This window comes from Apodemus sylvaticus, chromosome 16 (assembly GCF_947179515.1).
Source record: "Apodemus sylvaticus chromosome 16, mApoSyl1.1, whole genome shotgun sequence".
Taxonomy (NCBI): Eukaryota; Metazoa; Chordata; class Mammalia; order Rodentia; family Muridae; genus Apodemus; species Apodemus sylvaticus.
In genome coordinates, this window is record NC_067487.1 from 32,713,545 (window position 1) to 32,730,852 (window position 17,308).

Below are 17,308 nucleotides of genomic sequence, written 5' to 3' on the forward strand. Positions count from 1 at the left end.
AGGGGAAGCCCCTCTTGGGCACCACCCCACCCTGGGGCATCCCCTCTCCCATCCAGTTGCCTCCTTCCATCCACCTCCGCAGGCAAATGGATGGAATTAGAAAATACCATCCTGAGTGCGGTAACCTAGACCCAAAAGGTCATGCATGGTATGCACTCACTGATAAATATAGTATAACCATCTTATAATCAACAGACCTAAAGAAGCCAAATAACAAGGAGGGCCCAAAGGAGTATGGTTGAATTTTTCTCAGAAGGGGAAACAAAATAGATGTCAGAGGTGGATTCCTTAGTTTATGATCGACTAGTTTTAAAAAAGACAAGATGAATGACTGGCCCGCAACTGTCGTGTCAGCATGTTCTGATCCAGCCTTGAATTTGCTGGGCCAGTCCATCAGCAGGCAGCCTTCCTGGCAGGAGAGAAAAAACCCACAAGGCATTTGCTGGAGGTGGCCTCTCCATTTGTAACCTAAATGTGTGGTCTGGAATTCCTTTTGTAGTCCAGGCTTGCGTCAAACTCACCGCAATGTGTCCTGCCTCAGCCCATTAAGTGCTTGAATTATAGGAGTCAGTTACCGTAGTCTGGCTGTAACAGTACATTCTTAAACAGTTAAATCTGCCAAATCATATCTCTGTATACATACATCTATAATTATATATATATTAAATGTACAAAAATACATGTAATGTGTGTTAAGCACACAGAATTTCTATCATAGTTTTAGCTAAAAGTATAGTCTTTCAATGCTTCTGGAAGCCTAATACAATAATTATTTTGGCCTTTAGGATAACAGGGCTATTTGGACAGAAGCCTTTCCCCTACAAGAGATGCATGCATGCATTCCTTCATGAGTCTTCCATCTGATTCTCCATCTGATTCTAGTCAATCCTGTCTTGGGCTTTTTGAAGATCTTTCTGAAGCCTGAGACAGGAGCAGGCATAGACTATGCTTGTGAAAATGCTAATGGAGCACAGACTGATAATAGATATTTGTGAAGGCTTGAAGTTTGCTTTAAATACCTCCTTTCCATTTGTCTAGATGCCGTTGAGGTATATTTTATAAGAAGTATTAGTACATACCAAACCCTAGGCTCAGAAGACTATGAAACTCTTACAACCATTGAAGACTTTTGTACGTGGCTCATCCAAAATGGGGAAAAACAGGTACGTGTTGTCAAGCTGTAAGCACGGTTCCTATTTTGTTTATTAGCTATAGATAGCCTGTTTTTTGTTTTTTTGTTTTTTTTTTTTTTTTGTTTCACAGTTCAGAAACAAGAGCTCACAGAAGTCTCAGATTAAACTCGGCAGAACATTTGAGACTGCTGTTACTTATGATACCAATAAAATAATTGACTTTTGTCATTATCCATGAAGTCCTTTAACTCCAGAATGCTTTCAAGCTCAGTGTTGAGATTTGGTCTGTTGGTATGAACCGGAATGCTGAATTCTGTCTCTCAAGGTCTAGTTGGTTGCCTCAAGAAGAGTGAATTCTCACATATGCCAGCTTTTAGTGTGCAACCCTTGCTCCTTTTTTTTTTTTTTACATTTATATTTTTATTTTCTATATTCTTTGTTTACAATCCAAAAGCTTTCCCCTTTCCCAGTTCCCCCCTCCCCATTTGCACTTTCTGTAATAACCTCTATTTTCTTTTTTTTTTTGATTTTTTTTTATTCGATATAATTTATTTACATTTCAAATGATTTCCCCTTTTCTAGCCCCCCCCCACTCCCCGAAAGTCCCGTAAGCCCCCTTCTCTTCCCCTGTCCTCCCTCCCACCCCTTCCCAGTTCCCCGTTCTGGTTTTGCCAAATACTGTTTCACTGAGTCTTTCCAGAACCAGGGACCACTCCTGCTTTCTTCTTGTATCTCATTTGATGTGTGGATTATGTTTTGGGTATTCCAGTTTTCTAGGTTAATAACCACTTATTAGTGAGTGCATACCATGATTCACCTTTTGAGTCTGGGTTACCTCACTTAGTATGATGTTCTCTAGCTCCATCCATTTGCCTAAGAATTTCATGAATTCATTGTTTCTAATGGCTGAATAGTACTCCATTGTGTAGATATACCACATTTTTTGTATCCACTCTTCTGTTGAGGGATACCTGGGTTCTTTCCAGCATCTGGCAATTATAAATAGGGCTGCTATGAACATAGTAGAGCATGTATCCTTATTACATGGCGGGGAATCCTCTGGGTATATGCCCAGGAGTGGTATAGCAGGATCTTCTGGAAGTGAGGTGCCCAGTTTTCGGAGGAACCGCCAGACTGATTTCCAGAGTGGTTGTACCAATTTGCAACCCCACCAGCAGTGGAGGAGTGTTCCTCTTTCTCCGCACCCTCTCCAACACCTGCTGTCTCCTGAATTTTTCAACCCTTGCTCCTTAATTGGTCAACTAAAGATGCCCACAGTAGCTGAGCAGGAGGGTAGGCGGGGCTTCGGTTTGCAAGGCTGGAGGTCTGACGCAGAGAGCACTAGGAGAGGAGGAGGAGCCATAGGTAGGCGGGTCATGAGCGCATGGCCAGGAGGGTCGGCCCTTTGGAGTAAGAGTGGCCCAGATGGAACACAGCAAGTGATATAACTTGGAATGATTGACAGGGAAATAGACGAAATCACACAGAGGGTTGATATCTGACCATCTCTAATGCTTTAAGGTTTATTAGAAATATAAAGGTTTTGTGTTTTTTATTAGGGAACTACATGATGTAAGGTGGGGTAGAAATAGGTCAAAAGAAATATGACCTGAGCTTTTTGTATTTAAACACAGCATTGATCTTTGTGTGTTATAAGACCTGCAAATAATATTTACCACAACAGCTCAGCCCTTTATAAACTTACTAACTTGAGTCAGAACTAGCCCCTACCTTTGGCTCTAACTGCTCTTTTTTTTTTTTTTATGACGGTATTTTCCTTTCAATTTTACCTTAATCTCTTACTCGCCAGAATTTTGTCTTCACATTTAAAAAGTTATGTAAAATGCTTTAGATGCCATCTTACCTATGATTTCTATTGCTGTGGTGAAACACCAAGACCAGAAACAACTCTGGGGAGAAAGGGTTTATTTCAGCTTACATTTCCACACTGCAGTCCATCACTGAGGGAGGTTAGTGCAGAGACCTGAGTGGGCCAGGAACCTGAAGCAGAGGCCATGGGGGAGTTCAGCTCCTCAGGGTTTGTTCACCCTACTTTCTTATAGCACTGAAGACCACCAGGCCAGGGTGGCGTCACCCACAACAGTCTGGGCCCTCTCACATTAAAATGACCTACAGCTGATATAGACATGTATTTTCTCAACTGAAATTCCCTTCTCCTCTTCGGCTTGTATCAAGCTGACATAAAAACCAGCCCATTAGTCTAAGTCATTGCTTAAGAAATAATGACCTGAATGCTGGTGGTGGTGGCACACACCCTTAATCCCAGCACTTGGGAGGCAGAGGCAGGAGGATTTCTGAGTTTGAGGCCAACCTGGTCCACAGAATGAGTTCCAGGACAGCCGGGGCTACACAGAGAAACCCTGTCTCAAAAAATAAAACAAACAAACAAACAAACAAACAAACAAACAAACAAAAGAAATATGACCTGAGCTTTTTGTATTTAAACACAGCATTGATCTTTGTGTGTTATAAAACTCTATATAACTTTGAGCTGACCAAACCAACCTTGTATTTCCTTAGGCACTTAGGAAACTTGGATAGATTTGACATGGTCTCATTGGCCATTTGACAACTAGTTTAGAAGTAGATTGATAAGCATATAGTTAAAATATATTTCCTTTCACATAAGTACTTTTATAATGTGTGACATCCTTATCAACTAGTCTTTGTAAAAATGAAAGAAACGAAGTCACTTCTGACATTTTTTTAAGGGCTCAAAAACTTAATTTTGAATCTCAGCGCCATAGAACAATCACATCTATAGCTTTTTAGCCTTTAATAGCTTATTCTTGTTATGTGATAGTGCAAAGAACATCATGATCTTATTTATAATAAAATTACAAAAACAGTGGTTCGAGCCTTCTAGAATAACAAGCTCTTGGGAAAAGACAAAAAGAGGAGTTGAGTCCCAGTGATTCCTGGTCTATTATTAAGCAGAACTTTAAAATGATCTCTGTGCCATTTAGGAAAAAGCATCGTGAGAACAGGAATTGGGGGTCTGCTTTCTTCGCTGCTGTGTACCCACTGTGTATTGAGCACATAATAGGTGCTCAATAACTGTTTCATGAAGTTGCTTAATTTTATTACACATCTTTTGCTTTAAAAAGGAATTCTCTACCCTCCTCCATGTTTGGTTTGTAGAGTGCCAGAACAGAAACGCAGATGACTTGGTCATGTCTTCAACAGAGTAGAAGAGAAGGACATTTCTGCAATCTAGTAAAGGCCACATACAATTGGCCCATGCTAATATCATACTCTTTTTAGGGAAAACTACAAGTTTTTCCTCTGACTATAGTAGAATAAGGAACAAGATGAGAATGCCCACTCTCAAGGCCACATGGCCTTTTAACTTTGTATTGAAAGTTCCAGTCAAAGTGAATAGGTCAGAAAAACAAACAAACAAACAAACAAACAACATTCAAAGTATAAAGTAGGCTAAGATATCTCTTCAGAATGATAAAATGTTCTAAAGATCTCTCTCTCTCTACACACACACACATACACACACACACTTAAAACTAAAACGTTCAACCAATTTAATTTAATTTAAAAGGCAAAAATAAAAATATTTTGTATCTGTGCACTATTAACAAAAAATCTGAAAAGTTTGAAAATAAGCCCATCACATGGGCTAAGAGGACACACTTAGAAATAATTTTAGCCAGGTAGGTAAAATGTTTTTGAATACTGAGAAAAACAGAGAAATCCTTTAACTATATTTATGCTTTTCTAGTCTGAAAAATACAAAGTGATAGAGTTTTGAGATTCCTGAATTGTTGGCATTGTTTTTCTGAAAAACAGCACGGCATCCTTAAATGTGTATACTACTCATCAACCTCAAGCCTAAGGCTCAGGGAATGTTGTAGGAGAAGAGACAGAAAGGACCGGGAGGACTGCTGTGAAATGGTTTTCTCAGGATGGAACCTGTGTGCTGCTCTCTGGAACTCTCAACACTAAAACCTGTATAAGACCATACCTGTCCACATACCAACCGGGCAAACATCCACAAAGTGCCACTCCCAGATAAAGAGATTCAAGGCAGTAGGTGGTTGATGAGGTAGGGAGAATCAAGTTTTCCTCAGCCATGAACTGCCTAGAAAAATGATGGCTCCCCCATCAGCCAGTCGTGCTGGCAAAACTGGATATGCCCAGCAGAAAAGCAATTTAGTTCCATATTTCTCACTCTGAACAAAAACCTTGATGAACTGTATATGGCACAAACTCAATCAAAGGCTGTAATTTAAAACCAGAAATGCGGAGACTGCTAATGAAAAGCAAAACAAAAACAAACAAACAACTCAAGGACACAGGCAAAGAGCCTCTCTAGCACAGTGAAGTGCCCCAGGGATCCACGGACCATATTTGATTTAAAAAACGTCTTCATAGAGAACCTAGCAGCGTAGTGCCACACAGCAAAGTTCAGCACTTACTTCAGGTGAGGTGTTGGTGTTTAGAATACACAAAGGAATGCGAACAATAGACGCCAAGGGGGAGGAGGAAAGAAAACCACACAATGACCTGAACAGACAGTTCTCAGAAGAATCGATCCAGGTGCCTAATAAGTGTCTAACATCAGCAGCAATCAGAGAAATGCTAGTTAAAGCTATCTCATGAGGGAGGGGAGGGGACAGGAAATAGGACCACAGAAACAGAAAACTGGGTGCTAGCAAGATCTTCAACTTTTTAAAGGCACATAACATGTTGGGAAATAGCACACCATGGTGTTTATTTTCTGAATTTCAGGGTCTCTATCACCATCTCTGCCTCTTGTCCAGAGGTTCTTGACTATAACAAACAATTAGGAGCTGGGGTCTGGTGAGGCCATGACTCGGTTACACTCTCATAGCTTGTACCAGCCCCTGTGCTCAATCTCCAGTACCCAACCCAAATCCAAATAAACATAAAAAATAATTAAAAAATGTGCTGGGCACTGGTGGTGGATGCCTTTAATCCCAGCATTTGAAAGGCAGAGGCAGGAGGATATCTGAGTTCGAGGCCAGCCTGGTCTACAGAGTTCCAGGACAAGGAGGGCTACACATAGAAACACTGTCTCAAAACACCAACTCACCTGAGTAAGAATGGCTAAAACCAGAAAGAAAAATGGCGGCAAATGCTGAAGGTGATATGCTGAAGAGGTGCCACTATCTACTGTTGGTGGAAATCAGCAAAAAGGCCTCTCAGAAAGGTAAAACTAAAACTATCGTTAACTTGGCTACTCCACTTCTGGGCACACAGGCAAAGCGCTCTCTGTCCGACCACACCTGCGTTTATTGGCTTTGTTTGGTTTTTCACAAGAGCAAGGAAGCAGTCAGCCTGCAAGTCCATGGATCAAGGAGTGGGTAATGGGCCTGTGGTACTTAAGTGCAGTGAGATTTAGTAACGAGAGAGGTTTCAGGAAGAGATGGAACTAGGACAGGGGTTCTCAACCTGTGGGTGGTGACACCCTGGGGGGTTGAATGGAGGTTTCCCAGGCTTTGCCTGAAACCACTGGAAAGCACAGATATTTACATAACTATTCTAACAGTAGCAAAATTACAGTCATGTAGTAGCAATTAGATAACTTTATGGTTGCAGGTCACCACAACACAAAGAACTGTATTAAAGGATCAAAGCAGTAGGAAGGCTGAGAACCACTATACTAAGAAGAAGGCCAAGCCTGGCAGTGGTGGTAGCATATACCTGTAATCCCACCACTCTGGGAGGCAGAGGCAGGCAGATTTCTGAGAGAGTCCAGCCTGGTCTACAGAGTGAGTTCCAGGACAGCCAGGGCTATACAGAGAAACCTTGTCTTGAAAAAAACAAATCCAAAAAACAAACAAACAAAAAACAAAACAAAAACAAAAACAGAAGCAGCAGCCCAGGCTCAAGACAAACAGCAAATGTCCCTTCTTATATATGGATCCTATCTTCTGTTACATGTGTGTATTCAGGCTGAGTTTGGAGGCAAAGGTCTTTAACCCCAGTCCTGGGAGGTAGAGGCAAGCAGAGTTCTAGGAAGCTAGCCTGGACTACATAGCAAGTTTCAGGCCAGTCACAGATAGCTATGTAATGAAACCCAGCTTCAAAAGCAAAAAAAGAGGGCTGCAGAGATGACTCAGTGGTTAAGAGCACCGACTGCTCTTCCACAGGTCCTGAGTTCAATTCCCAGCAACCACACGGTGGCTCACAACCATCTGTAATGGGATCCGATGCCCTCTTCTGGTGTGTCTGAAGACAGTGACAGTGTACTCACATACATAAAATAAACAAATACATCTTTTAAAAAGGGTGGGTGGGTGGGTGGAGAATGTATGTCCAGGTGGGACTAAGTATGAATAAAGGAAACTAGAAAGGGAACCGTAGCTGTGGGGGCTGGGCACGTCAAAGAAAGTGGGTAGGGAAGACAGCAGAACACTGTGGATGGGAGAATCCTAGGGGGTAAGGAGCAGCTGTGGACAGCAGGTGTATAGAATTAATCTAAGATGTATAGATATACAGTGTATGTGTAGAATTAATCTAAGTGAAAGAGATGCAAATCTCATGGAAACCTACTTTATAAGCTAAATTATGTATCTTTATAAAAGACGATATACTGAAAGTCAAATGAAGGTAACTGGCACAGCGACTGGTTACTAGTGATCTGCACTGAATGTTTTGCTGTGGAGTAAGTTGATCAAGGTAAGCATTGTACAGAAAGATGAGTGGCCTGGCCTTTTAAAATAGGCCAGTGCTGTCAAACAGAGAAGGAGGGCAGAAGAACTGTTATGAAGAAGGAATCACAAAGCAAAAATGCAAAATATGATACTTGACCACACTCTATTTTCAAAACTATAAATAGTATTGTTGGAACAACGGGAAAATTTACATGTTAGGTTAATAGTGTTATATCTATGTAGCACTGGGAGTGACAATAGCATTGCTATATAGAATAGCCTTGCTCTAAGAAGACATGGGCTTCAGTATTTAGCAGTAAAATTTCTCCATGCCTATATCTATTTTCAATAAAAATGTATGCATATATATATTTATATATACCAAATAGAACAATAGAAATAAATGTGGAGAAATAGTAATCTCCTGTGAATCTAGGTAAAAACTTTATTGCGTGTTGAGTCCACTAGTCTCTGGCTTTTCTGAAAGTTTGAAAAGTGGAAGAAAGAAAAAAAATCAGGGCTATAAGCTTATGATGGGGAATCCCTACTCTGTGGGCAATGCGGTTTTGAGAAAGAACTTAGCTGTTATCCAGGCCTCTTCCATTGTCTGTAAAGTAAGCAGTACAGTGGCGATTCCCATCCCATAGAACAGCTTGAAGATTAACTGATACTGTGTGAATTAGCTGGCATTAATTATTCACTGAGAACATTAATTCAAGTCACCATAACTGACTGCTTGTGACTGACTGTGTTGTTGTGGTATGAGAACACCCTTTTACCATGTGCACAACTGCTGGATTGATATTATTTTTAATGTTTATCCTCCAGGAGGCTTACAGACTGCTAAAGTCTACGCTGAATTCTGGTGCCTTTGGTGACTGTGGCAAAAAGGTAGCTGAAACGTTCTATAACATGGGCAGTGTCTGTTTTGCCAAAGGAGAACTCAGAGAAGCGATGGAGCTGCTGAGGAAGGTGAGTGAGGAAAGGCAAGCTTTGCTCAACATCTCTACGTTGTCTTCATGGGATGACTATAAGCAGAATATGGGGAATGGTGTGTGTGCATGTATGCCTATTAGTGACGGTTCTCTAGGGAAACAGGATGCACACAGACACACACAGACACACAGGCACACACTCACACACACACACACACACACACACACACACACACACACACGATTTATTAGATTGGCTCACACTTCCAGGTAATCCAATAATGGCTGGCTATGACTGTAAAGACCAAGAATCCAGTAGTTGCTCAGGCCACGAGGCTGGATGTCTCAGTGGGTTTCAGTTTATACTGGGATCCTGAAGGAGTACGCTCTAAAGCTAAGGAAGGAGCGCAGTTGCCATGGAGAATGAAGGCAAACAGGTGTTTTCCACCTCAAAGACCTAGATTAAGGGTGGGCTTCCCACTTCAAATGATTTAATTTAAGAAAGGAAGGAGGAGGGAGGGAGGAAGAGAAGAAGAGAAGATAGAGGAGAGGAAGAGGAAAAGCAGAGGGGAGAGGGGAGGGGAGGGGAGGGGAGGGGGGGAGGGGAGGGGGAAGGGGAGGGGGAGGGGGGAGGGGAGGGGAGGGGAGAGGGGAGAGGAGAGGAGAGGAGAGGAGAGGAGAGGAGAGGAGAGGAGAGGAGAGGAGAGGAGAGAGGAGAGGAAGAAGCCAGCTGCTTAGGTTTTAGTTAATCTCGGAGTGACAAAGAAGCCACTGCAGTGTGGTCTTCCTTCCCCCTTCTAAGGTGTATTTCTAATCAGCATACCAACAGCATGCCAAAGACTCAGTGAGCTAGGCCGGGCAGGGCAGCACACTTTCTGGGCAAGGCGGCACACTTTCTTGGTCCATGCTTGTGGGAAGCAGAGGCAGGCAGATCTCTGTGGGTTTGAGGCCAGCCTGGACAAGCCAGAGAAACAAAGTGAGACCCTGCCCCAAAATGAGGCAGAGAAAGACTTCAGTGAGTCAAGCAACTGTCTGCATATAAAACCCATGTTTGCTCACAATTAGCATCAAAGCTAATAAAGATCAATTAATACTGAAGTTAACAGAGGTAAAATCAGAACCAGTCCACATATGTGCTTTGGCAAATATCAGGACTACAAAGATATTTAACCTCATTTCGGGTTAACACACAGAGATAATAGTAAACAATGGGAGTAAGAGGGGTCCTCATTTTGAAAATTTAGAGCAAATTATCTAGAAGAAATAGAAGACTCCAAGGAGAACATGAACTCAGAAGCTACAGAGACAGAAAAGTGTCCACTGAAAAGATGATGATTTGAGGCCAAAAGATGAGATGGGAAAGTCTAAGAGTGACGTGAGAAAGGCGCTCCAGGGATCAGCGTGTCAGTGGGACCCAGGCCACAGTAAACATGATGGGAGACGAAGAGTCTGAGCCCTGTTCCTCAGATCTAGAACTGAGACAGTCTGAACGAGAAACAAGGTCAGATTCCTGAACTGTACCTGACCGCCTGATTCAGAGGGCCCGAGTGCAGTCTAGAGGCTCTAGTTTGCTGTTGTGTTTCCTCAATAGTACAGAGGCAAACTTAACACTGTGCTGATTTTAGAGGTCAATGATTTATATGATGAATAAGAAAAGTTCTACCGACTCAGAGTTTGGAAAGAGAAAGTGTTTGATATGTGATAAGTAAGAAACTTAAGGACTCTATGAATTTCCAAAGAAGAAGTTAGAACTAATAGACAAAGTAATCAAAGAGATCACTGGGCAACTTTTCTGAAAATGAAAAAAAGAATCTTAATGCATGTGTGGTAAGGGTGTCATAATCCAGACCCAGAATGTCCCCACAGATCCATGCTTAGGATGTGAGGTTGTCTTCTCGTGACACAATTTAAGAAGGCCGTGAACTTTGTCTGACATGCTTCCGGGCTGCTGGAAGTGAGTCAGTGGAGATTTGCCTTGAAGGTTACAGCTGCCTCTGTATGCGCTAACACAGGAATCAGGAGGTGGAAGTTCTAGAAGGGAGAGAGATTTGGGGCATAGAGTCAGACTCTGGAAGGAATTTCATCCTGGACACTGAAGGAAATGGATACCAAGGAGAGCTAATCAACCACACAGTAGGACTAGAATAAATTAAATGAGAAAATTAAGTTATGAGCTAGTAAGGGAACCAGTCAAGGCTTTTGGTCTAAGCAATGTATTCATAATTAAGTGTCAAAGCCATTACTTTGGGAACTTGAGTGTGGGTCGAAAAGCGTGCAGTCACCTCCTGCCCCAACATATAAACATATAAAGGAAATATGACATGTGAACACAGTAGGATTTTATTGAGGAAAGATATTTTCATGTTTTTCTCAGATGTGTTGAAACTGGAGATGTTTTGTTTGTGTGTTTGTGTGTGTGTGTGTGTACATGTGTGTAGGACATAAAAGTAGAATAATAACTATAAGAAGAGTCTAAAGGGAAAGGGAAGGAGGCACAAGAGAGGTCACAGAATCCCCATGCCAGGAGAGGCAGGGCAGGACTGTGTGGGGTGAGGAAGGCTTGTTAGTATGGGGAAATGGGCTTGGGCAAGGAAGAACAGTGTAAAGTGATCAGCGTACATGGAAATGAAAATATCACAGGGAAATCCACCACTTTGCACGCTAGCAAGTTTAACAGGCTTCGCTCTGTATGTGCATGTGTGTCCAGGTTCTTCTCTTCCACTGATTTATCTGTCTACATGCTAAAACATACTGAACAGTGGAGCTTTCAATTGGGAAGTTTTAGTTCTTCAAGTCTGTGGATGATATGCTGAGTTTTTTACATTTCCAGAGGAATTTTACCGTCACTCCGTCAATGCATACATAGTTTAAGACTTGCTGGAGTTTTGGATGAGCTTGCATAGAAGCACAGATTTGTTTGTACAGATTTGATAGCTTAATATTATTTCTTGTCTCTCTCATGAACATGGACCACAGAGCTAACAAATTATAATTTATCATGGATATATTTTAGTTTCTAATGTATACATCTTGAAATATTTTCTCATATCTATCTGTTTTTGTATCTCTTTCATTATATTTAAAATATGTTACTTCTGAACTTCACTTTCTGATTACTTGTTGCTGGTATATGGACACACAATTAATTTGGGTTTGTATAATTTTTTTAAGATTTATTTATTTCATTTAAGACTGTTGCTGTCTTGAGACACACCAGAAAAAGGCATCAGATCCCCATTAAAGATGGTTGTGAACCACCATGTGGTTGCTGGGAATTGAACTCATGACCTCTGGAAGAGCAGTCTCTGCTCTTAACCACTGAGCTATCTCTCCAGCCTAGTTTTGTATAATCTTGTGTCCCATGACCTTGATATATTTTGTAAACTAGTTAGCTCCAGCACTATTTTGTAGATTCTGCCATTTTTTAAAACAGAAATAGTCACATCATGTGCTAATAAATGCCACATCTCTTATTCCAAGCCAGAGGGTTTCCATTTCTTTTTCTTATTTTATTGCACTGGTTATACTACAGAAGCCATGTCAGCAGGCATGGTGGGAGCAGACACCTCTGTCTAGTCCAAAACCTTGTGGAAACATTGAGGTAGACTTTCGTCATTTGAGGTGGTGTCAGCTGGAGAGTTTTTCAGATACTATATTATGGTGAAGATGTTTCCTTTTCCTTCTGAGTTGGTGAGGATTTTTAACTAGAAGTAGGTGACGAAGAGCATGACATTATTATTCTGTCTGTGCTAAGATGGCCAATGGCCAGCTTCTATATAGTTCTGTTTCTGTGTTATCGAGTTCTCAGGTTCACTGAATTAAAAAACAAATTTAATATCAAACCAGTTGCTAATCCTTTACAGTTTATTTTCATCTCAGACATCTTTTTCTCCAGAGGGTTTTTTGGGGGTGAGGGGCAGGGGTCTATCTATCTATCTATCTATCTATCTATCTATCTATCTATCTATTTATCTATCTACTTGTTCATGTCTCTTCTTAACCTTACACACACACACACACACACACACACACAAAAGAGAAGGGAGGAGAGGAGGAGGAAAGAAGGAAGAAGAAAGAAAAGGAGACAGACACACCCAGAGACTGCAGTTCCAATGGCAGTAATGACAGTTTTAGTGAACCTCAGCATACTTTTTGCGACAGGTCTGACTATAGCTCAGATTGTTCTCAGACTTAAGGGATCCTTCGTGCTGCAACCTCCCGAGTGCTGAAATTCTATAGGTCCATGCCACCGTGCCTCCCTTCTTGGCTGACTTGTGATTGGTTGCTTTTTTTTTTTTTTATCATTATGCCAACCGAGTAACCTTTGTTTGGATACCGGACATGATTTCTTTTTCTTTTTGGTTTTTTCCCTGGGAAGCCCTGGACGCTTTGGAACTCATGTAGACCAGGCTGGCTTAAAATCAGAGACCTTCTTGCCTCTGCCTCCTGAGTACTGGGATGAAAGCCACTGACACTATAGAGTTTATTGGATATAGGATCTTATTCATGCTCATAATTATTTTTGAAATTCATTCCAGTTAAACTAGTTATAAACAACTTGATCCATGTCTTGCCTGATCTTACATGAGACCAGACACTCTTTAGTCAAAGGTGAGAATAGGCACTAGCTTGACCTGGCACAAACGCCATGCACTCGGCCCAGCACCCTTCCTCCAGATGATTCATTTCTGTGCTTCCTGCACTTGTTTCTCATGCATGGGTTAGCCTTTGCTACTTGAGGGAGACTCACTGCAGATATCCATGGTTTTCCTGTGACGGTGTCTCCTTTGGTGCCATTCTTTACAAGTCTTCTTGGACTTTCAGCACGATGAGAGATTCCGCTGAGCATAATTTTGTCTCTTCTGTGTGGTAGCCCAGAAACTCAAAGATGTTGCCTGAGAGAATCATGTTGTTTACCGCATTTACTTTCTTTCTTTGGGACAACCACAATCCTTTACTGCCCGACGTCCAATGTCTTGAAAATCAGGTCATGCATGTTGTATACTTTCTATAGGCTGTTTGAGATAAAGATTAAATCTGGTTCTACTATTCCACTTTATATGGAAACACTTATCAGTAATAAAATTTCAAGAAACCTGCCTGAGAATAAAGTTCTTCGCATCAGAATAGAAGGTCGCTTTGAGAAACATTTGCGGACTTTGATCGTGTCTATTTACTTTGACTTATTCAAAAATACAAACAGAAACCACTATGTCTTAAAGAGGGATTCCATCAATGTGGGGTCTTGTTACCTTGTCGCCTGTAGCAGCAAGTGCAGGAAACTGTATATCTTACATGGAGAGTACAGAATGTAGCCAGAGCCCTCAGTGCCCACTGATTTTCTCTTTGGGCAGGAACTGACAGACTTGTGACACCCCATGCTTCCTAGTCTCCTCTGAACTAGGTCTGCAAGTGATGAGTTTGCTCTGGGTCTCTTTAACCTGCTCCATTTCTCTCTTTGCCTGCAGTGTCTGATGATTCAGAGTCTCATCTATGGAAGTGAGCACACTAAGAGCATAGAGACTAAAAGCCTCCTTTCCCTATTGAAGAGGTAAGTTCTGTGTCTGGACGTGAACCGTGTCACCGCTGTGGGTAGATGACTATGCATGTCCCCGATTCAGCCAGGTATTGATGACTTACTTAGTAAGGCAAAAACTCTTAACTCTGTTATGGATTTAGTCAGATTCCATAGCTTAGGACAGGAGTTATAGGAGTTGGCCTTAATAATAAGCAGTATATTATTTCATCTACAATAATATTAAGCATATCTCTCTCAGTGCTGAAAATTTTAGCCAAATCCTGAAAGACAAAGTCTTTGCTGACAGTGTGTTGAACACAATATTATATAAATTTGGATTTTTATAAAATCAAATAAATGGATGAGTTAAAATTACTTTTCTCATTGACTGTATCTAGATCTCTAAATCTAGGGAAGGTGTTTGGGGCAATTTAGCATGTTCAGATTCCCTTTTGATGCTTTGCTTTAAGGCAAAGAGTATGGTTGGCAGAGACCTGCTGCGTTCTCCTCCTTTCTCATGTCAATGGTTTTTGCACATCTCAATGTGATGTTGATCTCGAATTGTTCCCTTCTAAGAAAAAAGAGAATTAAAAAGTGTTAGGTATTTACTAAAACCTCCCAATGGAGATAGGCCCTGCTTAGAAAAGGTTTCATTTCAACTTCCACAACTACCCAATACAGAGCTTTCATTGGACAGAACAGAAGATTCTCTCTAATCCATAGTCTTAGAGACTCGGATCCAAGTAAATATGACCCTAAAGGCTGTATGAGTTTCAAAGAGAGTATCCTAATAAAGAGGGTCTCGTTATTGGGTGAGGCTAGGATTCTGATTTCATTCACTTGAAGTAGTCCTATCAGTCCATAACTCGCTAGGTTAGGCAGGTGGCAGAGATGAGCCTCAAGAACAGTTGCTGCCCATTCTATCCACACCAGCCTTAGTAAGCCACACGTGTGGTGGGTGCTGAAGAAAGCTATTGCCTACTTACCACCATCCGGAGAACTGGGTTCTCAGCCCCTTCCATGACATTCAGGTTAGGGTACCGAGGACCAGTCTCACAGAAGCTCCCAATTGTAATATGTGTGTATAAAAGTAAAATCAAAACAGAAAGAATATGCCAAACTAGAATATTGATCTTTCATTTCTCTAACAAAGGCTGTTTTTGACTCATAAACCAGAGTTGGTAGGTATGTTTTTCTCTCAGGATAAAACTGAAGCTTAGAATGTTTGAGTATTTTGTTTTAAAAAAAAAATCACAAAGTTTGCCCAGGAAGAGGCAGAGCTGGAATCTACCACAGGTCTGACTAACATCAGAGTGTAGCCTCTGAAGGAGGATGTCTAGCTCCTACTCTAAAATCAGATTCACAACTCTCAGATCCCTTGTCTTACAGAACGTACTTAATGCCCTTGGCCTGTAGTTTTGCGACACTATAATAACCACACTTCCCTCAACAAGTGAGCACTTCCCTCTCATTTCTGCATTAATGAGACCATACATAATTGTTGGGTTCAGGAAAGTCTTAAATCTTAAACATTCATTTATTGCCAGCATCATAATAAAATGTCAATAATGATAGTAATTCTTTTTCTGAAGAGCAGGCATAATGAACCATAATGATTAACGAGTCACATATATGGCCATATTAGTGTTTTCTATTAAGATTAGAGTAAGGAACGATCATGCCTGGAGTAAGATTTATGATTTTAACCCATTTGACCCCTTGGGAAGCACATGAACCTGAGCAAATCATTTGCCCCTTTCGAGATTCTTTCACCACTAATGTGAAAAATATCAGTATATCATGAGTTGTCATGAATTTTCAGCAAATTCCTGTCTATACATGCATATCCCAGTGCCCAGCAGAGTGTGTGCTAAATCAATGCTAGCAAAATATTCATCCCTCCTCTTCCTTATAGAATACTCACTGCCTCTTATGTTTAAGGCAAATCAGGATAATTGAAAGTAGGGGTAATTGTTCCTCAGAATGACCATATTTTGTGTTTGAGATTTTGACATTCTGACCTATTTTTGAAATTATTAATAATGAAAACAAAAACATGTGATTTCAGAGAAGAAACATAGGGTTTTTCTTCAAAATTGGGGCAAAATTCTACCCAGCTTATATCCAAATAAGAGAAACCACAGAAATAGTGAGAGAGCTCCGTAGGCTAAGGGAACCTTCTGCTGCATCTGAAGACTGAAATATGATCCCTGGGAGCCACATGATGGGGGGAAAGAATAGACTCCTACAAGCTGCCCTCTGAACTTCAAGTGCACGGCAGAGCATACAGTGGCATGCACACACACACAGAGGGGGCAGAGAAAGAGTTGAGACCCACAACTGCTCAAGGTTCAAAGAATAAGTGACCGCTCAGTGCACAGTTAAAGGGGACACCCACACATGCTCCCTCTACCCACGGCTCAGGGACCAACGTGGAGGAGGAGCAGAAAGAGAGGAAGGGGCAGGGGCGGATGAATGGCTACGGTGCCACCGTGTCCTCTGCAGCAGTTGTGCACATGAACTCATAGTGGTTAGGACGACATGCTCAAGATCTGGACAAACAGAAGGCACAAATGTAAAATGTATGTAGCCATTAGCAGGACTCGACTGCTTAGACAATGGAGAAAACCATGTTAGCTGGGTGGGTGAGACGAGAGGTGGAGAAGGAGAAGGGGAAGGGGAAGTGGAAGGGGAGAAGATGGCCAAAACACAGTGTACGCTCCAAGAGTTAGTAAAATGTATGTCTAACTTTTCAAAAGAGAGAATGCAAGATAAATGGAGTGACTGTTTTCTCAGTAGCCTCAAGGTGACAAGGGTCATACAACGAGGAGAAACTAGGGGACATTTGTGGAAGCCAATGCAGACGCCAGGCAGTCTAAGTTTCTTTTAAGTGCGTGAACTTAAGTTGATCAGATTTCACGCTCCTGCCCTCTTTCACTATGTAAAGAATCTGGCTTTGAAGGGTTTCCATCTGCATATGGAGAGGCCTCTTCAGCCGGTTACACCCCAGAACCCATTTTACATGTAGAGACACTGAACACTGTGTTTCTAGAGTTAAGAGGCAAGGCT

The 17,308-nt window shown here is 41.5% G+C and overlaps 1 protein-coding gene across 2 annotated transcripts in view; it reads left to right on the plus strand.

The window, feature by feature from the left end:
* Positions 1-17,308, plus strand: part of Ttc23l (tetratricopeptide repeat domain 23 like) — a 54,982-nt gene that overhangs the window by 33,328 nt on the left and 4,346 nt on the right. For both annotated transcript variants that reach the window (XM_052159712.1, XM_052159713.1), the window contains 3 exons: positions 1,039-1,163; positions 8,615-8,758; positions 14,190-14,272. In XM_052159712.1, coding sequence (XP_052015672.1) covers positions 1,039-1,163; positions 8,615-8,758; positions 14,190-14,272 — 352 coding nt within the window. The remainder of the gene's footprint in view (positions 1-1,038; positions 1,164-8,614; positions 8,759-14,189; positions 14,273-17,308) is intronic.